At 45.8% G+C, this 23879-nt stretch overlaps 1 protein-coding gene across 1 annotated transcript in view; it reads right to left on the reverse strand.

Annotated features, from left to right (window-relative positions):
- The window catches only part of EXOC4 (exocyst complex component 4), a 2700837-nt gene that overhangs the window by 2264807 nt on the left and 412151 nt on the right, over positions 1–23879 (reverse strand). The window contains exon 6 of the mRNA XM_069629625.1: positions 17366–17609. Coding sequence (XP_069485726.1) covers positions 17366–17609 — 244 coding nt within the window. The remainder of the gene's footprint in view (positions 1–17365; positions 17610–23879) is intronic.

The following is a 23879-nucleotide window of genomic DNA, read 5'->3' on the forward strand; positions in this document are numbered from 1 at the left end:
TTCCGTACCTAGTTGGTTTAATGCAAGTAGTGTGGATTTGGACCAGTTCACCTTTAGGCCACTAAAGGTTCCATATTTTTGCAGTAGCTGTGGCACCACTGGATATATCGTCTTGGGCTCTCACAGGTATATCAATAGGTCGTCTGCGTACAGTGAGACTCTGTCCTCCCACCCTAGCCCGCTCAGGATGCCCTTCCATGTACCTGTATCCCTCAGCAACTGGGCCAATGGCTCCATGGCAGTGCAAAAATAAGGGCTGATAGGGGGCAGCCTTGCCGCGTCCCTTTTCCCAGGGCAAAGGATCCTTACGTCCCCGCATTTACTCTGACTTCGGCCATCGCTGCGTTGTAAAGCAGTTGGACCCAGGATAGAAATCGCTCGCCGAACCCCATTTTACGCATGATCCCCCAGAGTGCCCCCATTGGATTGAATCGAAAGCCTTTTCAAAGTCTATTGCAAGTACTCCCAAGGGGATACTCAGGGTCTGGGCGTGTTCAATGACTAGCTGTATTCTCCGTATGTTCATTCTTGTGGATCTATCCGGCATAAAGCCACATAGGTCTGGGTGAATTAGGGATGTTATGACCTGTTGTAGGCGTGTTGCTAATAGTTTAGCCAATATCTTCGCCTCGCTGTTAATGAGGGATATTGGTCTATACGAGCTACATTTATCTGGGGGTTTATCTGCTTTAGGTATTACAATTATTGTTGCCTTCCTTAGGTCCGCTGGTAAGCTCCCTCTGTTTCGGGCCTGTTGCTACATCTTAAGTAGGTGGGGGGCCAGCTCATTACCACCTATCTTTTTCCAGGTTTCTATGGGAAAGCCATTTGGTCCAGGTGTCTTTCCGGATTGGAGCTGCATCATGTCTGCTATTATCTCTTCTTCCGTGATTTCCATTTCTAGATTAGCAACTTGTTCGGTGTTTAGGGAGGGGAGGGCGATCTCTTCCAGTATGGAGGCTTCGGGGGGAGGTTCAGGTGCCTTATATAGCGCTTCATAGTATTTTGCAAACTCTTCTGCTATATCCGCGTCAGTCAGGCACGGTTCCGCATCTTGAGACGTGATTGCTCTTACTTGATGATATCGCTCATCTCTGCGCTCAAGCCACGCTAGCATCTTCCCCGCTTTGTCACCTGTTTCATAAATTTTGGCTCTCATTGCCCCATGGGCCTGTTTTGCGTTATCTAACGCAATGTTCTGTAGCTTTTTTTGGGCTAGGACCAAAGCTCGGTTTGTGTCGGGACAATCCTGACTTAGGTGTGTCTCCTCTGCCTGTTTAACGTTTGCCTCTCTTAATGCTTCCAAGTGTGCCTTCCTTTGTGCTACAGTCCAGGAGATGATCTCCACTCGTATCACAGGTTTGTAGGCTTCCCATAATGTAATAGGACAGTCTACCGACCCTTCATTCAGTTCAAAGTATGTTGTGCTGGCGTTTTGTAAACATTCTATCAGCTCCGGGGAACCTAGATGTTAACTATTCGGTATTCCATACCGGTGATGGGGTTGGTTTATACATCGTGATTGACATGAGTAGGGGGGAGTGATCTGAAATGCCTCTTGGGAGGTACTCTGCTTGTGTTGCCGTGTGTATTATTGATGGTGGTACAAAGAAGTAGTCTAAGCGTGACCATGATGCATGTACCCCAGAGTGATAGGATTTTTTTTTTTAATTGAAACATTGTATTAGTTGATAAATCAACTTTTTCAATAGTATCTTACATCAGCACAACCATATAATCAAAAAGCAGTTCCTCAGCAGTACAATAAGCTTTAAAAGACACATTAATATTCTACAAACACTAATTAATACATAAAGAGCACAATATAAAACATCAATTACCTCAATCATATTTAAGTTCAGTTACTGAATCACCAAAAATCACTAATTACTCATAAGTTCATTTTTAGAATAAAATTTACAGTTGCAATTTCCTTTTTTCCCCAGGGTGCAGGTCTCGCCATACGTCTCGGATACCAAATGATTTCACAAACGTGGCTAAGTTAGTTCGGTGGTTGGGGTCTCTATTGCGTAGGTGTGTGCGATCTTGTACATTGTCCATAACATCATTGAAGTCTCCCCCCAGGACCAGGATATCCGAGGTGTCATCGAGCAACAAGGGCGTAATGTCTTCTATTAGCATGGCTTGCAGTGCGGGCGGGGCATAGACCGCCAGCAGGGAGATTGTTTTATTCCAGAGTGTACCTGTGACATACGTAAATCTGCCCCTGGTGTCCTGTGTTGCTTTCGTAAGGGTAAAAGGCTGTTTATGTATTCATATCATTACTCCTCTGGCTCCCATCGTGAAGCCTGCCTGTATTGTTGTGCGATAGTTGGAACACTTGAATAGCGCGCTGGTTGTTCCTGATAGATGAGTTTCAGTTAGGATGGCTATGTCTGGGCCAGGCCCGTTCAGGAATGGTCGTACTAGTCGTCTATTCAGGCTGTTTCCTAGGCCATTCGTATTCCAGGTGAGAAGCTTTAAGGCTCGGGTCTTAGTGTCTAGCAGGGCCATTTAAGCACTCATGACTGGCCGACAGCAGAGCCCCTGGGGGTGGAGGCATTGCTTTCACTTGTTTTGTGGCAAGGAACGATGGCCAGTATTTGACTAACACCTGTTTCTCGTTGGTTTCGGTGTACTATTGAGTTTCTCCATCCTCTGAACATATACCCAACTTCCCCCTCCCCATACTTCGTCCCCAACTGAAGCATCTGTCGCCACGTTGTAAGTCAAACGCAAGTTAAACCAGAACTAATCCCTTGCAGTACTCATGCAATAAAGTCCTGTCATTCTACTCTTCCAATCTGTAGTTGGAACGGCGTATGCCAACAGGGTCTATGGTTGGGGGGCGTATAGTGTGACATATCGCAGGGCCGCCAACCATCTTGATAGGTAGGTCTTACAGCTTCCGGTCGGTGTGTCCACGGGGTGAGCTCGCCGTAAATATTCTTGTCCACTTGTCGAGCGCATGTTCTTATTCATCGCCCTCTGGTGGCATTTCCTCTTCTTGTTGCTGTTGTGGTGGCTCATCTGGTGGCCTGTTTGACCGAGGCCTGTTCCTTCGGTTTTCCTGCCTTCTCCATGGGCCCCAATCTCCTCCGAGGTTGCTTTCCGCCAAGTTCCATGCCTCTCTTGGGTCCGTAAAATGCACTGTCGTACCAATGTGGTATATTTTCATCTGTGCCGGAAACAATAAGCCATATTTCACATTCAACGTCTGAAGGCGTTTCTTAAGGTGGTCAAACGATTGTCTCGCTTTTTGTACTTTAGTGAAGTAGGGGAAGAGTGCCATCTTAGAGCCGTTGTATGTTATCACTCCTTTCGTTCTGGCCATCTGAAGCACTGCGTCACGGTCCCTGCACTTCAGGATTTTGGCGATCACTGTTCGTGGTGGTGTCCCGGGAATCGGTCTGCCTGTCGGTATTCTATGGGCGCGTTCAATGGAAAAAAAGTTTGACAACGATTTTGGAGCAAATAGATCAGTGAACCACTGTTCTAGAAAAAGCTTCATGCTTGCCCCCTCCGTTTTTTCTGGTAGACCAAGAATTCTAATGTTTCTTCTCGCTCGACCCTCTCCCTGTTCCACCCGCTCCTCCAGCGCTTTGATGCGTTCCATTGCTCTGTTCAGTTGTTGACTCATGCCTCTTAACTCATCTTCTGCCACTGATACGCGAGTCTCAGCCTCTCCCGTTCGGGATGATAGTTTCTGAAGGTCATGACGGAGCAGGGACACTTCTGTGCTAATGCTGTCCATTTTCACCTCCATAGATGCTTGCGAGCTGCAGATGGCATTCATCACATCCTTAAAGGATATGTTTTCTATGGGTTCTTGCGGGCCATCAGATTTATTTTGGTCCGCTGGGGGGCGGGGGGAGTCAGGGCTGGTGTCGTGTATTACTCCATTGTGCTCTGGGTCCCTGCTTTCTTGGCTTTCTCCTTTCCCATCTCGGAGATTATTTCCCGGACACCTTATTCCTCCTGTGCGTGGAAATGGTACAGTGGATTTGACTTTGCAGTTGGATTCCACCTTGTCCTATGGTGCGCACAGCCCAGGTGGTAGCTTTGTGGCTTCTTTGTGCCTTATGTCCGTACTGTAACGTGATTGTCTATTTCGGGTGGTTTGGCCACTACTGCCATCTATATGTGTTGCCAATGTGCAGGCGATTCGTTATTCAGCTACCTTTGCAAGTTCAGCATCACTTCGCCGGTAGCCATCCCCTTTCACTCACTACTATATGGACGCCCTGGGTCATGGGTTGTGGGTTTGTGGTTATGCTTGACACAGCAGCTCCAATTGGTCATCAGGGTTGGTCTATGCCTACTTTCACATACAGATATTGTGAGTGTATGCCCTGTTTCCTCCCCTCTCCGCTGTTTCGGCCCGTTGGGAGCACTACACGTGGCTCAAGGGATCTCTTCGAGCACCAGGATAGCCTTGCGTATTGTAGTTCGTGGCGTGCTCTGCAGCACCGAGATGAGCCGGAGGAGGGCGCAGGTCGTCTCACGGGAGGGGTAGGGGCCCTAGACTGGTGAGGTTTGATCTTCAGGGATCCCTCCTGCCACACGGTCTTCTCCCACTGGTTGCGCTGGTTATTTCCCGCCTCCCTCTCTCCTTACTGCAATTATGAGTCTTGGACGAGCCGTGGAGGGCTGCGGGTCACTCGCCAACACAGTGAGGTGCAGCAGGCGCTCTACGTAACACAGAACGCCGGCGACCTCCACACAGTCCACCTTTACCGGACTGTAGCTCTGGGCGGCACAATGCCAGTTCCGTTGGGGCAGGCCTCTTTCCGGGAGATGTCACCCCTCACCTCATCCAATGCGTGGCAGTGGGGGAGGCTGGAGGGAGTCTTTCAGTGCCCCAGTTGTGTATGGCTAGGCTGCTTCCTCCGAGTGTTATGACATTGTTTGGGGGCAGGAAATGTTGGGTCGGAAGGGACACACCTTTTCACAGTCCAGGGCCCTGATCAGGCATGTGTCACATCTGTGTCCCCTGTTCCCTTCAACACGGATCGTTCACTGCTCATTGCACCAGCCCCGAAGGTAGTCACGATTTCCAGATGGCAGAGACTCACTCTCTGCTTCCCTTTAGTTGGCCAACTACTAGCTTCACAGTCACATATGTTTTCATGGCGAGCTGCACCGTGGGCATTCAGCTGTGTTAGCCGCAGTGCTATGGCCGTGCGAAAGCAGGCCCGCCGCCCCTCACTATGCTGTGCCTCTGCGTGCTGGTCTCGATGTCGGATCCTATGTTTTATCACCGTGGGGGTTGCGGACTAGGTGTCCGATCCCGCGCTGACGGTGATCCACGAGTCTCAAGCCTTCGTTGTCTATCTGCCTCCGGTGGTTCCCAGGGGTGTAGCCAACCGATCTTCGGTTTGCACTTGTTTCAGGTGATCTAGGGTTGGAGTCTGGACGGGTGGGGCGTCTCGCCTCTTCGTATTGGCGGGAAGTCCCTCCGACGCCACAGTCCAGGACCCGTCTCGCACTCACGGTATTGCATGATCCTCCGTTCCTCTGCGATCGCAGGTCCAGGCCAGGGGCGAGCAGCGCTCCCGCACCCCGCACAGCCACAGCAGGCCGTTTGTTGCAGAGACGCCTCCGTGCGGTATGCGTCTGCCCTTCAGTGCACAGCCCCGGCGGCCATCTTCCATTCAGCGTACGGCTTCAGTCAGTCCCGTTTTCGGCAGCGTTTTCCATGTGTTCCAAGCACCGATTCACACTGATTTTGCAGAGGTCCGTTGTCTGAGGATTACCCCGCTGCCCGTGGCTGTAGTTTCTTTCAAAATATATTGTTATTTTGCAGGATATCGAACAGGATTTAGCTGGCGGCACAGGAGCGATGAGGGAACACGTCTACATCCCTCGGCTGCAGGCCACACCCCTCCAACCCCTGTATACTTGAGTGGAGGAGCAGGAGATTTGTCGGTACAGGGGAAGTATATTTCTTGGTGGATGTGCCAGGCTTTCCTCAGGACAATCAAAAGGATGGCAGCTGTCATTGCTGCAGGGTTCCCTGGGAGCGTGCTGTCTGTCTTTATGGCTTGCAAAGACTCATTACGGCCTTGCCTAAGAGGTTTTCACTGTCGAACGGCATATCAAGCATCTTCGCCTGAACGTTCTGGTGGAAGTTTGTGGCCTTCAAGCACCCTTGTCGATGAAAGGACACGTTGCTCCCCATCTGGCGGAATCCCATTCTGCGATGTTCACCGCCACTGTAATGGTGTGGTATGAGGCCACCTCCCACTCCTCAAACAGGTCCAGTGCCTCGACCTTCTTGACCTCTGGCAGGAAGTCTAGAATAGGTCCCAGCTTGTACCATAGTTCCCAGTCATATTGGGACAAAATGGCTAGAGCATTAGCCGCCTTGATGGTGGAGGCTGCTGTATAGTTTATTCTCTTGCCCATTGCGTCCAGCTTCTTCCTCTACTGGCCCAGAGGCACCATGGCTGCCGACGATGGGTTCGGCAAGCGCTTCCTGGCTGCGGCCGAGACCACCAAGTCAGGTGAAGGTTGAGCTCTTAAGCACCTGGGAGCTGAATCTGGTACCCTGTACTTTTTCCCCAGTCTGTCAACCTTGGGCAAGGCCATACTCGGGTTCTTCATTAGCGCATGGCCCTCCTCCCAGATAACATCCATGAAAGGAACGGGCATGATGGCCTTTTTTCTGGCCTCGTGCCACTGGTACAGGAACCCTTCTTTCTTAGTTTCCTTATGTACTAACTGAAATAGGTCAGAGGCCCTGGACATCATGAAATGAAAGGATCCAACTTAGTCCGGCAGGGAGGCCCTATGGGGCTTGTCTGCGTGTGGTGTTTCCCCGTCAGCTGGCACAAAGTCATCTTTCTTGTCAGTGCCAGTAGCCATGGTAGCTGTGTCCATGCCTGTGTCGTGTGCAGAGCTGGAGCTCTGGGTGGAGTCAGTTGCGATGCAGCGGTGGTGGCAGAGGTATCGGGTGATGCTGAGGACCAGCCTCCCCCCTTTTAGACTTTCTCTTCCGGTGAGAAGGGCTCAACCTCTGATTCTCCTGAGGCACTTGTGGTGGAGGAGGCCCTGGTGTAGGAGGCATCCTCTGCTGGATCTCCGTGACCAGTGTGTAGAGTCATCAGAATATCTAGGAACGACGTCTCTCGGTTGAGGGGTGAAAGGAGCCAGTGGTGTAGGGTCGGACTGACCTAGCTCATTTTTGCGGGCAGGGGACGTAGGCTCACTGCCCTCAGCTTCTCATCCTTCTTGGTCTGTATAGTAGTCATCAGGCAAATCATCTTTGCCGTCGCAGCTTGAACAAATCTGCACCAGTTTCTCTGGAGCAGTACATGGGTCCACATCCCTCGGAGGTTCCAGCAGGGGGCCTTGTCCTCCTCTTTACTTCTCTGGAGGCTTGTAGGCCGATGTGGTCGCAGGGCCCTTTCCCATCCCCGGGGTGTCTGCTGCCTTCATTGCTGTGCCTCCACAGCTGTATCACACCTTGGGGGTAAGGACACATGTGGGGTGGCCGTTGTAGGCACCACATCACGGACCCACTCTCCTTCAATGCTGTCTTGGTGGGCACCGTCGACTTTGTCGACGATTTGGCTGTCGAGGCCCTCGTCTATGGGGCAGTCGTCGAATCAGTTGACTTGGAAAGCTGAGAGGTCTTAGATTTGAAGATTAGATTTGAAATCTCGCTCGTCAGTTTGCCCAATAATAAACAGAGTTTTGACAGAGTTAGGGACTTTCTCTAAGAAGAGGCTCCCTTCGTCGGCAGGCTCACCGTGGAGACTGATGGTGAAGGTAATCGCGCTCTGCGCGACTTGGGACCCGCATCAGCCGCGAACCCAGAGGAACCAGCGTCGCACAGCTTGGCCTTCTCTTGGACCCCTGCGGACAGGGCGTCCTCAAAGGATCTCAACCTCATCCCGGAAGGAGTTCACTCCTCGGACCGGCCGGTCCTGGGTGAGGCATGGCCTGCCCGGAAACTGAGTCAGGGGCGGTGTTCCATTTGTGCCACGCTGCCAGCATGCTGTAGCGATTTTTCTTCATTTTCTTTGCGAAACCATGGAACACCCCACACCCCTTGTCATCATAGTCCGGATGCAGGTAATATAAGCATTTATGATGTCGATCTTCTACGAATACATTACTTAATCCACACTGTGTGCAGAGTTGAAGAGGCTCTTGCCCTCCTCCTCCTCGGACATGGTCGAAAAGGCAAGAAGTAGGCAAAAGGCCGGGCCTTCTCAAAACTTCAATGGACGATCCGCAGTGGATGAAGATCTTCACTGGCAGCAGATCCCCGCCTTATGCCTTGTAGCTTCACCGGCTTCAGTCTATCCTGTTCCCCTTCCACACTACCATCTCCAGCTCAGCCCCCTCTTTTGGCTCCCATTACTGAGCACCCTATCTGGCCGTTAACCTCTCCTGGCTCTCCCTTGCATCCCATTGCTCTCTTCCCCCTATCCAACTAGAACCCTTTCCTCCCTCTGCCTCATATCTCATTGATCTCGGTGTCTCCAATTTTCTCATTTGCTTACTGTTGGACTCCAGTCCCCTTGCCTTTCTCAATCTTCTATTTCTCTGGTCATTCTTAATGCTGCATCACTTCCTCTCCTTGATCTGTTAGCCCCACTGTACTGGTCTCACTTTGTGATGGTATTCTGTTTCCTACCCCCTTCCATCTCACCTTTTAAGCCTTTGCACCTCTACATGTACGTCCCCTCTGTTCCCACCTCACGGTCTCTACCCTGCCCCTTTCACTTTACATCCATGCCAGACTCTAGCCCAGCCTAGCCCCGTTCCTCACTCTTTCCTTAACCTTTTGTTCGCACTGTTTTCCCTCTTAGCCCTCAGGTATGCTTGTATTGGTGTTTCCTCTTTATCCCCAATCGGGTCTTCATCCCTATACCCACAAAACATCTGTCATTTACTTGCCCCCACAGACAGCTCTTCTTGTTGCACTGGTCTCCTCCTTCCTCACCTTGTTTTCCAATGGCCACACTGCCCTCACTTATTGCTCATTTCCAGCCAGTGGCAGAGGCAGCTATTTGTGCTGGGGTGGGTGGACAGGGGCACCAAGATCCTAAACAGTTCATGATTGAGCCCTCGCAGGCTGCTAAATGTTTTCAGGGGAGGATTGTAAATGTTTCCTCATATTAGCACGAAAAACCGAGCATAGTGAAGAAGTCCCTCTAAAATTCCCTTTGCACCGTCCCAAGAAATATTTTGAAAATAATGTGCTAAAATCATGCGTTTTGCAGCCCAGAATTAACATCAGAAGGGTTAAATGACTCGTGGAGGTCAGCCGGATCCAAAGAGTCCCCTTTCCTAACCAACCGGATGACCCAGAGAAATCCAAAACCCTCATGCATGACACCAAGTCCATCTTCTGTACAATATATGCCAGTGCTGGATATTCTGAAATGTTAAAAATACATTAAGAAAAACAAACAGCAAGAAAATTAGTATTTGTCAAATCTGATCATTTGGTAACCTTAACTCAAAATACAGCAATAAGGTTCATCATTGCCATCAAACCGGGGCAAAGTGGTACTGCTCTTTAACGGGGAATGCCAGTTGTTTTCCTTTTTCAACACCAAAAACATTTTCATGAATTCCCTTTATTGTAGCCCCATCACCCATCCAAGATAGGTTTATCATCATACAGACTTGATGAATGGCTGTGGGGTTGGCAATGGAGCCAAATCATTCTTGCATATAGCAGGTCTTGCTTTTCTCATATCACCTGTATCATCTTGTGCACATCCAAACCGATGTTTCGGTGGATCTTTCGGTCACTAAATGAGTTACTTAAGATCTACCAATATTAAGGCATACTTCTATTCTTACATACGTTTTCCCTGTGTTGCCAAGCTTGCACATTGGTCATGTTCTAATTGTATAGATGTGGTGTCAGATACAGCCATTGCCATAAATGCGCAGAGTGTCACACTTCATGTGTTGGCATGTGAGGCAGCAAGGTGTGATGAGGCTTATGTTTGAGATGTTTGCTAGTTTCACCAGTGACGTGGGTCCCTTCATTGATGGGACTCACCCCCGACCTCCAGGAACAGTCAACCATTAATAGCTTTCGATTCAACAGTTGAAGTAACATCTACTGAGTCAGGTTTTGGACATCACAAGCTCTAACGTAGTTGCTTACTTACAAGCAAACCCAATTTCAGCTGCCACTGGTTTACCGCCTAGAGTCATCTGCAGAAATAGCACTTGTTCTCACAAAAATGATTCGGTGTCCAAAATATTTGTGACCCTCACACTAATACACACAAAATTATAAAAGGAAAATAAACTTAAATTCAACAAAACAATTTTGTAATTCAAACTTAAAAGTTCTTGGAAGCAATCCTTGTGACCAGGGTTGGACTCCTTTTCTCTAGATCAAATCAGGAGTACTTTGATTACAGTTTTGATTCAACAAAGTTGAATAAAGATAATAAAGTATGTTTCAGCCACTCTCTTCCTATGCGATACAACACATTTTCTTTCCACCACGATTGGTTGATAGCTCAAAACAACTTGATATTTTCCACCATATCCCTCTTGAAGGGTAACTGACTTTCTTTCACAAACACAAGTCCAAACCAAAACAATTGTTCTTAAAACCTTCTTCAAAGGAACTACTTTTTGTCAAGATTGCACTACAACCTTTAACACATTTCCTTAAAATGAAATACTTTTGTCAGGATAGCAGATCAACTTGTTTAGTGATGCAACTGCTAATCAAACACATGCTCAAGTGAATGAATTCTCTTAATTCAACAAAGGTTCTTTCAACACATTTTTTGCCACAAAGATTCTATCAAACCACTATCTTCTTTCCTGGTGCACTTGCCTGCCAGGACTACCCACTATTAGCCCTTTCTTGGTGTACTCGCCTGTCAGGAAGAAATACTCCTACAATTACTTTCAAACTTGATGGCAATTTTGATTCCATTATTCTGCACACCAATCTTTCGGTGCAGTTTCACAGTCCCTTGGCTGTTGGCAAGATGAGCTATAAGCTTTCCCAAAAGTATCTCTTATAAGAGGATTTATGCTTGGGTTGCTTTATGGAAGTTCTCTTACAATTTCTCAGCTGATGGTAACGCTGGTTATGAGCTTTTCTCAGTGGTTGCCTTAGTTTGGTTTTTTCGTCACCTCTTGGCTGTGGGTCGTACTGGTTAGAGGCTTGTAATTCTGGTAATTAGTAGACTGGTAATTCTCCTAAAGTCTTTTGATAACCTTTTGGCTGTTTATAATGCTGGTCATAAACTTTACCCCTTCTTAATACATTCAAACGGAACTTTCGAGTTTGCCGCTTTACTTCAGTTTCTCCATTTATTTGATATTCAGAAAATAGTTTCTGCTTTCATTAGTCAATTGTTCGGAATTCAAAATTGGTGTGTTGTAACAATTTTCTTGTATGTAACGCCCTGGGGTTAGCATTCACATTCAGCCAACTCACCAGTTCTCTGCGGCGGCTCCATTTTGCTGTCAGGCTTCGCAGCGGTTCTTCAGCATTCAGTCTGCTTTCACTCCTGCTTCTGCGAACTTTCAGTAAATTGCATGTGGGTCTTCAGGAGCGATGACAGCTCCGTTGCTCTCCTGCAACTTCACCAACTTGCTGTACGTTGCTCTGAGAGCACATCTCCTTTTCAGCTGGGCTTCTTCTTAGTACGGCGCTTTCCTCTGCAGGTACTCTGCAACTCTTTTCCTTCACCCTTTGAGGCAACTTCGGCTGGCAAGCTTCTTTCTGTGGCCACTCTTGCACCTCGGATGGCTTTGGCTTCCTCAGCTATGCCTCCTGCATGGCGTTCCAATACTCCTTGCCTTTCTTCCTCTGCTTCATCTGCGTTCCCGGCTGTGCCTCATCTTGGGATTTAAATATCCCGCTGACGTGCCGAGAGTGGCAGCAACTATCCTGCACCTCTGAATACACAGCATTCAGAGTCCTCATTACGTCTGAACTCTTCTTCCTCGTCCAAGTACTTTTAGCATTATGGGAGTCCATAGAAGAGTGTGTAATATTAATGTATTCTCTTTTACAGTAAACCATCAGCAGTTCAGGAATTATAGAGAAGTTATGAGATAGGAGGTCCCCACTGTCCCCCGGCATGAGTCACCTCACATGTGATCCTCCCACATGATAGCACCCCTAGGGTCAGTATCAAGACGGTAGTCTGCCTTTCCCTGGTCACAATTGAGGAGGCCCATATAGGGTTCCTAGTGATAATCTGACTAGATTCATCACAGACTACTCCCGTAGTAATCGCGGTCCTTAATATGTCTGTTGCACTTATTGTAGCAAGGGCGGTTACTCCCGAGGCACTCTTCACTCTTAGTATCTTTTCTATAATTACTGTGACATGAGGCACTCGTCACTCTTGGTATCTTTCTTGTAACTACTGTGCGGAGGGCTATTACTCCTGTAGCATTCTTCACTCTCGCCCAAACTCCTACCAGGCCTCATGTGGCTCCCATAACCTTCTTTCTGGTGGAGACAAGTCACTGGTTCTTCTTGGGGTGTTGGTCTCGCTCTCTCTTGTTGAACGATCTTTGCGTTTCTCTCTCTGCTTCCCGCAGGCACCACGCTGGCTTTACAGGCTTCTGGGCCTTTCAGTGTCAGCATAATTGAAGGCCTGCCGGGTCCACCTCTCAGAGGTCACAACGCATTCGGCTTCTCTCCAACCTTTGCATAGGTCGGGTCTCCGTCTAACTACAGAGTGCGCCGCCGACCGTTCCCGGGTAGTCCTCTCGACCGAGGACCAGCTTCGTCTGTTCACTTGCTCGTTACCAGGTTTGAATCTCATGGGGCCGACAGGATTCATGCTGGGTCTCTCCTCCATTGGGTCCCTTCTTGCTTTTTATGTCCTGTAGCTGGGTCCTCCCCAGTGGCGTGCCATAGTCCTATGTTTCTCGTCAATAGAGCATTCTTAATGCTTCCTTGGGCCCACCTCTTCTCAGTACCGTTTTGACTTATAAAAGGAGTAGTTTGCATCACTCTTTCAATCTTCGTCTTCTCATTACTAACACTCTATGTTCCTCCTCGTCTTGATAGAATTAAGACTTAAATGAGGGAAGGAGAGAATATTGCAGTAACAAACAGTAGTGCTTTCAAGTTGGTTTTTGGTGGACCTCAATGATTTCCTGGTCTGAAAGGTGAGGTAAGGGAGTTGCATCACAGAACGAAAGTCCTTGTCCCCATGAGAGGATTCTCTCCCTGTGAGGTCCTGCATTGTGTCACCCCTAAGCGGAAAGTTTGCGTAGCAGGCTCACCTCCCTAGCAGGAGAGGTTGGGAGAAGTGAAGAGATCCCGTGAATAGTCACACTCCTCGTCAAAGAATTAAAACGGTATAAACTGATCTGTCTGGTTTTTTAGTCTATTGACTGAAAATGTCTGCACCAGATCAAGAAAAAACAAATCCTTACTTTCCTTCCTGCAAACTCAGATCGGCATCACTCCCCCCTCATCGTATCAATACCCTTTTCGATTCAACTTGCATCGATGTGTGCGCTCCATCTAACAGAACACCTTGCTTTGGAACTTCCTCCTGCTGAACCCCTCCTATAAGCTCCAAAAGCTCCAAACTATTCACCCCTTCATCAACACCATTTTGTCACCATATCCTGCTGCTAGTCTTACCAAACATGCTACAGCTGCATTAGCAGTGTTGTGACACTATACAATACAAAATATAAGATAAATATACCAGTATATGCTTTTCCCAGCTCTGCCAAGTGCTCTTGTGTAGCTTAATCTTATCCCTTTGGTACAAGAGCTGATGAAAGCTTCTCTGAGAAGGAATAAGCAGAGGCACCTAGTTCCCTTGAGTTACCCAAGAGCAAACCCCAGCATGTTCATCTTACAAGCAATGGAATGCAAAATTAAGAAAGGTGTTAGCCATGTACGCATTACTTTTACAGAGAGGGACAGCAAGATGGAATTAACATTTCCACAATGCTTTCCTTCTCAGACTTCAAAGAGCACTTGGTTTAACGCCTGTAAGAGATGTGTATGCATGCGTTTCGGCTTCCTATGGACTCAGCCTCCATTTAGCCTCCATTTAGCACCTAATAAAAGCAGGCAGATTCTATCGGAATCCTTTGTAAATGTGTTCTGCAAAGATTAATTTACAGCCGCCATTCATTTTTTACAAAACGGAGTAAAACGCAGAGTAAAAGCAATTTTGACTGATTTTAAACTCAGTTTTGTAAATGTTTAAAATTGCACACAGGGGACCAATAGCAAGTAGCATTGTTTGTAAAAAATAAAAAAAACACCTTTATTGTGCCGGACATGCTCTAGACGCAAGAAATGTGTTCACTTGTTCTCCACTAAGACAGCCCATTTGTAGCGATTTTCATGTTTGGAAAATAAGCAGAGACAGGACCCACTCATTCACTGGCTGGCGTGTCGGTGCACATGGTCCGATTCTGTGATTTGGCAGCTCCGTTTTTACTAGCTTTTGCAAACTATGTGGTAATTCACCCAGAAGACGACAACCGACAATCATGGTTGGAAGGTTTTGAATACATTTGAGCCACTGGCACTGCTCTGGGCAACCTACCAACACCACCACTTTGTAGCCTGTCTGCGTCATTGCAGAAGGGGTCCAGCCATATGCAAATCAGTCATGCACTGCCACCAATGGGAGCACTCCAGCCCGAACTGCTAGGCCTAGTTCCTTCTCCACAGAAACGCAAGCAACCCCAGACATGTTTAGGCCTTGCTGGGCCTCATCAGCGAGGTGCAGCTTGGTTCCCTATGTTGCAGCAAGGGACCCATGTCTTTGAACAACTCTTTGCTATCCATCATTGCAATATCTGTCAGTTCTCTGGGAGCCACGCATCCACAATCTCACTCTGTCAGCATATTCCCATGTCTCAGCACCCAAAACCTAGACATTCTAAATATCGGACCCCAAAATATGTACATGTAATCTACTATTTTACATTAATAGTGACAAATGAAAACTGTGCCAAAAAGACATGTGTTACAATTTGCACATGATCTATTCAAGGATAGGTGCTTCAGAAAGGCCAGTAGAGTTGTGTCAAACAGTCATATGTCAAGCAAGTCTATCAGTAAAAATCATGATTAGTAGGTCACTTTGACAATACGCATTTTCCACTGTGAGTAGGGGGGTGACAAGTGACAAACATCTGCATTGACAGAAGTCTGCGCTGGCAGTTTATCAACCTCAAAATGTCCAGACTTCCCAGGCACCAGATCCAGGAAAACGTGGCAAACGAAAGCGACATATAGCCCAAAGCAGCTCCTGTGCATGAACATCAAAGAACGATGACTTGATTCTTGGTGACTGCTGGTTCTTCTCAATAGAGGCACAACGCATGCGTTAGCAGCAATGACACCTGTGCCTGGCTTTTCAGGCACTGCCTCGGGACCGGGACGTGAATTTGCAGAAACCACATAACCTATATGACCAACAGAGCTGCAATTACTGGTGCTACATATCATGAACCAGGGCAAATGATATTCAAGCATCAGGACACAAACAAAACAAAAAAAGATTCAGACATACTGGCGGACGTGCAGTAATGTTGCATAGAAGGGCGTCCTGTAAGATCTTAGAGTAACAGTATCGGACTGTGGATAAAAAATGTAATGTGAAAACATGATCCATTTCATTGTAATACATTCTTTCTCTGCAACTAGTTTCACATGAATGAAAAGATGTGTTTTTATTTTAAACGATCTTGTTCTGAAAGCAGCAGTTAGAGACACTTCTTGTTGCATGCATAACACCTACAATAAAACGGATGTTACTAGGGCAGTGGGTGGAAGCAGGTGGAGGACTCTGGCATATCCCCACACTCCTTAATTGTGGTTTTAAAACTACACCACCACCTATTTTCTTCTGGCTTTAGCTACCTAACTTAAAAACGGGCTGATAAGCCCCTTTATCTGCTACTTTTGTTCATACCCCATGTATACATTTACAATTTCTTCTTATGGCATGATTTATATAACAATATTAACTGTTCAGGTCATTTTAGAATGGGCAGGTAATAGGCAGCCAGAAACCAAAAGAGAGGGGTGCATAGAGCAAGGGGCCAGAAGACCAGCCATGTGCATTTGGAATGCTCAAAGAGAAAAAACTCATTTCACAGGCATGGATGATCCGGTTTTGAGGTTTTTTTAGGTGTGGTCGGACTCTGATTTCAGAGTGTCTTTGGAGTGTTGCTACAAGGCAGATCGCTCAGACACAGATACAGGTCTGTGCTAGTGCAAAGCATTTCTATGTAGCAGTGTAGGACACCACCAGCGATGAGCTCCCAACGTGCTTGACAAACAAATCCTTACACCAACCCTGCTTAGCAGGCACACCCTTCTCTGGTCTGAATTCTAAAACACAGAAGGACAAAAGTCTCTGCGTTCAAATTTCTGATTTTATCTCTAAAAAAAACATACCTTTAAATTCACCCTAACAAAACTATGGCGCCAAACCCCATTCCTAGCATCTAAGTCAATCTATGGACTAGATACCTGTTGTTTTTAACAAAATAAAACAAGGTTGCCATATGAAGAACAAGCACAGGTGGCATTGTCAATAACAGTCACGCTGTGATCATGGTAAGAACGGACATCCACCGAAAATCAAGTCATGTTCATGGCACAGGATTTATCTTTCACTTTACAATAAAGTCAGCATGATGAAAATGTTCCAAGAAGAGAAGGAATTCAGATCTTCTTTATCAGAATAATATCGGAAATCTTTTACTGTACTTCCAATTGGTCCTTTTTGGGATTCAAGCCAGTGCAATGTACACATACACTGACTAAAACTTGTTCAGAATTGGACCGATAACTGAAGACGATGTTCCATGCCTATCAGTGTTTCACCTCCTGAGAAAAGTTCTCCACTTTCTTGCACCCGCTGGCCAATAATAGATGAATGGGTTACTAATGGCAAAGAAAATAAATCTACTGAAAATCATGACGCATGCTTACCTGTGTTACTTTTCCTAGAAAATTGTCCTGTTCTGGAATTCATCATCATATCATAGACCTATTTCACAGACTTCTTGCAGACCAAGTAATTGAACTCTACCAAAAATGGCCCCCATTTCTACAATTCGCTATCTGAAATGTGTACTGTTTTCCTCTTGAAGATACAAGAGCTACATTTAAAACAATGTATGCTCACCACCTTTGTGATTCTTCCTGGAATCACTTCTAGCACACCACATCTAAGGCACGAGTTAGGGATCACTTAAAGGAATTCTATTCTACCGAACATGGTGTGGTGTACCTATCTGGGTTAATTTCATGTGAATCAATGTTGCCTTTATGGTATTCAATTCTTAAGACCTATGTTGTAGATCTCCTAAAAATAAAGTAATTGGGTTGAAGAGGTTGCATGCATACCTGGGCTGGTTGTCCTGGGACACATTATCCCCTTTCTGGTATCCGCTGTCGGAGACCTGCATTGTGGACCGCTTGACGATTTGCTTAAGCTCCTGCTCCAGGCGGTCCTTGATGGCCTTGACTGCCTCTGGAATCTTCCTCAGCTTTGACAGCCCTTTGATGAGGATCCCCATAAACACTGCACTGTTCTCCTCTGGGTCAGAATCTAGGTCCTCTTTGATCTCTTGCAGACTCGTGTCTTTCACTATTAGTGGAGGGTAAAAATAGTCATTTAGAGTCTCGATAAGAAAACAAAATACATGTGTCATGCACAGCTGCGCTCTGCCAAGCAGTGCATAAAATGAACAGAGCTAATAAAATACTATGTTTTCACATCCAATGCAGTGCTACCTCTTGAACAAAATGCTCAGTCCTCCCTGAATACCTAGCACGTAGGAAAATAAGGAGAGTTCAGATAAATTACACTGACACCCAGCTGCCGTTCCCTGAATCATGTCATCCACTGAATACTATGAAATTATTTAAGGAACGAGAGGGAGTGAAAGGTAGAAACAAGCAACATATTAAACACGTGGTCATTAAATGGAAGCTTTCTGCAGAGGCTAGTGATAGAATAGCAAAATGTACAGTGATATGGGTGATGGTCCTATAGAGTGAGCCAAGGTTACTACCTCAATTAAACGTGGCTGGTTTCATCACCAAAACTGGGTGTAGGTCCACCCATAAGGACATAAAGAGGTTGCAAGAACTTTTTGGGGGGATTTGGCATATCACGCTCTGCCTATTGACTGATTAATACAATTTAATTAAAAAGTTAAAACTGTCAAAATTGCAACAAAAGTATGTTTAATTCGGCACAAGGTTAGCCGACACGCGTTTCGACAGAGGTTGTCTTCAAGGCTGACAAACCATACGTATTACCAACAAAAACATACATTTGAGTGTGTATGTGCCATACAGACACATATCCAGAATGGAAAATCATAATACATTGTGAAACAGCTTCATGAAATAACATGGCATATGAAATAGGTTGGCTCCATGAAAAATAAAATCAATCAATAGATTACATACCCAAGATTATTCCACCTATGGAGAGATTAAAAAGAGGCAGATGGAACAAAACATAAAACAACGCCTTAGTTATCTATGATTGGCTTCGAACCAAAAACAATAATTTGTGAGTGAAGGTGTGAAGTGATAACCCACTTCAAACATGGCCACTGAACATTCTTGCGCTAATATTGAAATTATCCCCATATATCGTGCCCTTGAATGCTTGCACTCCCTTCACTTTAGATAAAAAGTGTGTATACATTGAATTTATGACACCCATTGATATAGTGAAAGGGTGCCCAAATTGGTGTCGGTCCGTACAAAAAGTTACTGTAAGTAACACCTCCCGTGTGCGGTTTGTGTGTATATAATTTATTGCATTGCAACTCACCAACTGTCCAGAATATTTGGTGTTGGTCTGTAAGGTTTGTTTTTGTAACTGTCCTATGAGCCCAGATTCACCCACTCAATCCTGGTAAATAATGACGGAAAAATTATCTTACTCTTAGACAAGGACTTGCTTCCTTTTCTTGCGGACAAAACAACATTTGTATTTACAAAAGGTCAGACCATCAGGGAAAAAGTGAGCCCTTCTTTTCCGTCCGGATACATGTACAGACAATGGCAAGGCAGCACATGCTTAAAGGCTGCCAACCAGCTGCCAACAGCTGGTTACTTTAACAAATTTGAGCTCTGTAGCTAGGTTACAACTATTAGACTAGCTTTTTACCCTCCTTTAGATACAGCCTTCTAATATATTCCTACTCTGAACCAGTAAGAGTGAATATGTGGATAGCTAATGTGTGTGTGTTGCATGCACCACTGCATCTCTCTATGTAAAACACTTACTTTTACCTTTGTGTTTTTTTATTATGGTTTAAATATGATGTAATATTTACCACACAAACAGTACTAATACACCATTGATTCAGACGTTGGTTTTGAGATGAAGTACTGTATAAAGTATCATGCTATCTATACTCTGTTCATCAGCTGTAATATGAATTCGATAGATATATGCCCAGTTAAAGGGCATGACCTGCTAAATAAAGCAGACCTTTGAGCATAAAACTATTGTCTCAAAGTATGTGGATGGACCACAATCCTGAGCAAACTATTCAACTATGGGATACTTAGCTTACTTTTGAAGCTTGAATACAGAATAATAACTTATACAGCGCAGTAGACACTCAACAGTGTCAACCAATTGACATGTGGTTGGAGCCCCACTTTCTGTTTTCAAATAAATCCAAAGTATACACACTTTTCATCTAATATCTAAATGTGAAGGGAATGCAAGAATTCAAGGGCACGATATCCAGAGATAATTTCAATATTAGCGCAAAAATGCTCAGTGGCCATATTTGAAGTGGGTTATCACATCGCACCTACACTTACAAATTGTTTTTGATGGGAAGCCAATCACCGATAACTAAGGCCCTGTTTTTTGTTTTGTTCTATCTGCCTCTTTCTATCTCTCCATACGTGGAATAGTCTTAAGTATGTAAACTATTGATTGATTTTAATTTTGATGGAACCAACCTATTTCATATGCCAAGCTATTTTATGATAGTGATAGAAGAGTACTCAGTCCTTATGTTCCCCTGGAAATGTTTAATATGTACTGTGAAGGCAGCATGAAGTAAGATGCAGACAACTGATTCAATTTTCTAATGAAAATGATTTGTTTTCTTAAATGTCAGGATGGAGTAAGGCCTAACTTTTCCTATCCTTAGGTGGGATTTCCCTACCTAAAGAAACTAAGGATGATGTCAGTAAGGTCAACTTAAAAGTCTGCATGTGTCCAAAACCTATGCTTGCCCCCACAACTAAAGATAAATAATGTGTAGGGATGTCAGCAACAAAATAAACAAAATACAGTTTCCTTATCTTCATCTTCCTTGGCTCTTTCCAAGCATGGGTCACTCGGTCTAGGCACAGTTGTCAGACCATGCGGACCACCCATTACAGGTCACGCAACCGATGACCCTTGGCACCCTTTCATCCTTATGTATTCTTTGGGTTTTCTTGCCAGCAAAGGTTTCCCCTCTCAGTACCTGTGTCATAAGTTTACATTCATTTCTGATTCTCCTTGGCAGGCTCTTGGCTTTTGCCACAACATGTTTCCACACAACTCCCTCCATGGTGTTCACCCTTTTCCCCACCTTACTTTAAAAGGATTCAGAAGTGCTCATCACTTGCTTTTAACGCGTTTCATAAATGTTCATTACTTGTTTTCCACTTAGTTCACATATTCATCATAACTCTTAGTTTGTTTTTTCACATCACTTGTTTCATCTTTAAATGCGTTCACAACAACTTGCTCGGCATTCAAAAACCCTCAATCTGGAATCCACGACCAATTGCCAAAGGTTTCACTTTGTCTGGCATCACCGTATGCCCGTTTGCAGCCCCAGAAGCACCCCAGTATGAGTGTTCCCTTTAGTCCAGTCACGGTATGCAGACGCTCTTCCGGCCGTCTTCTGTCTTCATTAAGGCTTCCTTTTGCTCCCTGTCTACCTTTCAGGAACCCGGCGAGCAGCGCTCGTCTTCTTCGAACCTCGCTGCTTGTTGCAGGTAGCTCCACTCTTCCCTCGCAGAAGCTAACGGAGGTCTGTAATACTTGGGAGCCTTCCATGTCCCACAGCTCTGGCTGTGGGTACAATGCAATGGAGGCTGCAGGTGCGTCACCCCGTTTGGGCCCCAGTGTCACTTTGATCTGCAGCGACCATTCTCCTTCCTGCCGGCCCCTCTCCAGCCTGCTCCACAGTCAGACGCATCCTGTCCTCCAGGCAGGTTTCTCTGTGTCTCCCATCTCTGCTGGCAGTCCCTCCTTTTATGCACCAGTGACCTGTTAACTGGTTGCAGGTGCGGTCCTTGGTTTCAATTGCCTGACCACAGTTAATCCCATTTGCAAGACATGCATGACTCTTGCAATGGTATTTCCCTGCAGTCCTCTTCCTCGTCTCAGTACCAAAGTGTTGTGAATGGGTGAAAGAAAGTCTAAATGACTGACAACCTATATAGGCAGGGGGAGGGTAGGGGTTATCATGACAAGGGAAAGGGGGATTCCATGTCTTACCCAAAGACATCATCTGCCCACTCCACAAGGTCCCTCCACCCAGGTGATCTTCCCTTGCATCTCCAGCCCCAGGGTTGGGATTCAAGAGTGATGGCCTTTCCCTGGCCACCTGATAAGAGGATCCAGGGGGAGTAGACGTGAGGATTCACTCAGGTTCCTCAATGTACATTCACCCACAAGTTAACTATGCACATTAGAGACCTTGTTATGGTCTACCTCTGACCAGTCAAAGGCTTTTTTTTATGGATCTATTGTTACCATAAGCCATGGCATCAAGAAATTACAGAGGTCCTTAGTGCCTGACCAGACTGAGCACAGAAATTATTATCACCTCCATGCTGATGAACAATCGCACATTCGTACCCAGATATCAGATAGGATTAAAGGTCTGACCTCCGTGATAATTTCAAAAGGAAATGGACGAAGATACATTTTCATACGTTTATCTACCTTTTCAAGGCTATCTGCTTGATCTCGACTTGGATCTTTTAAATCAAAGTACTTAATTGCTTTTCAATAAATTCCCTTCAGAAGTAAGAACTCTTCCTCCAAGTTACTGTCACTCAGTTACTTTCTTTAGATGTTTCCTGGCTTAGGAACCTTCCCTCCTGGTTCCGAATGCTCAAGCAACCGTTCACTGTAATAACAGTCTCAAGAGTGAACTATTTCATTATGTTCACTTCAATTCCCAGTGCGCCTTGAGGTGAACCAGAAGAAGGACTCAGACAAGTGATGTGTTAAGGGTTTTACTGGAGAGAAAAAAAGGAGTCAACGCTTAACTTGCCCTATTTCTATGAGGGAAGTTCCCAACTTAATAAAACTAAGGGTGGATGCTTAATTCCAAATTAAAGCTCTTTTGTCCGAATCCTATCCAGCTAACTGGCCCTACCACTACAGAAAACAACTAACTAAAGGAAGGAAAAGGGGAGGCTTTGTACACTAGCCTCAGCAAGGCTTCTGCCTGGCTGAGTTTATAATTGACTTTATTTCAGTCTTCCAAAGTTCTTTCCCTAGCAGGATATTTGACTTGATACCAAATAAAGCTTTGCAGTGTTTCCTTCAAAAAATAAAACTGTCTTGATGCAAATAATTACATTCCTCCATGAATTCTTGAAAACGCACCAAAGAAACGTTTGTCCTTTCCTCCTTCAAAGGACTGGCACTCCCCAAAGTCCTATAGTAATCAGACAGCTTCTTTTCTTTCACAGACGTTATTTTGCATAGAGTGGTGGTCCGCCCTGTTGTGCAAAGTGCCCTGTTGTGCAAAGTAGTCCAATCTTTCTGGCTTTTTGTCCTTAATTCAATTATTTATATCTCCTTCTTTCCCCCTTGCATGCGTTAGTTGCATATTCGGGTTTCTCATGCTCCCGTAACAGGAATTATTTTTCCAGCGATTTTTCACAACGTTCGTTATTACTGTCAATCCTACTTTTATAGGGTATTTGCCCACTTGGCTTTTTCAGGCTTTAATAACCTGCATGTGTTCCCCAGCCATTATTCAAAATGCTCGGACCTTGTAGTGGTATGCCTTCCCTCGGTTTTCTCAGGCTCCCAAAACCTAGTCGGCTTTGCCTGTGGCTATGCATCTCTATAGCTACAGTCTGATGTGCAAAGAGCTCAGGGATCCAGGCTCTCTTAAACGGTCTGGTCTCAGCATCCATTAATGGCCTCCAGGGCCACCACAGGTAATGCGTGGTTGCGCCATCAGACGAGACGGATGTCTTTCCGTCTCTGCTCCTGTTCCGACATGGGCGTCTAAGTTGGATAGAACGTCAACCAATAGGCGTTTGGTTAGCGTTTTGCTCGCCCTCCTTGCTTCCACTGGCTCGGTGGCTCTGTCCCTCCAGGATGTTAATAGTGTGGAGGCTCACCTCTTCGTACCAGTCCCACTGCCTCTGTAGGAGTGTCCCTTTGCTTTACAATCTGTGCTCTTCTTATACACATCACCAACAATTTTAAACGTGTCCTTTGTTGGCCAGGGCATTCCGGTTGTGATCAGCATTACCTTCAGCCAAGAGAGGTAAAGAAGGAACCTTGTAAAATACTTTGGTTGCAGAAGATCTACAATTCTTTTCCATATTCATATATGCAGATAAGGTGGTTTGGACGGGGAGTTCCATTCTGGAATGGGAGTCCTTGTACCTAAGAGGGGAGCCACTCCCAGAGGGGCCCCACTTGCCCGGACCCCTAGGGAGGGTCTTGCATAGCGGGCTCACCTCGGTAACCTTAAAAAGGTGAGACAGCTCCCCTCTGGAGAGAAGGGACGAATTGTCTGGATTTGTCACAGCCTTTATATCATTATCATAGTTTACTGGTTTGTTGGGTTCACTACATTCTCTAAATGCCTTATTCTCAATGCCCAATCGGATTACCACA

The sequence above is a fragment of the Ambystoma mexicanum genome, chromosome 12 (assembly GCF_040938575.1).
Source record: "Ambystoma mexicanum isolate Mex_15411 chromosome 12, UKY_AmexF1_1, whole genome shotgun sequence".
In the NCBI taxonomy this organism is placed as follows: Eukaryota; Metazoa; Chordata; class Amphibia; order Caudata; family Ambystomatidae; genus Ambystoma; species Ambystoma mexicanum.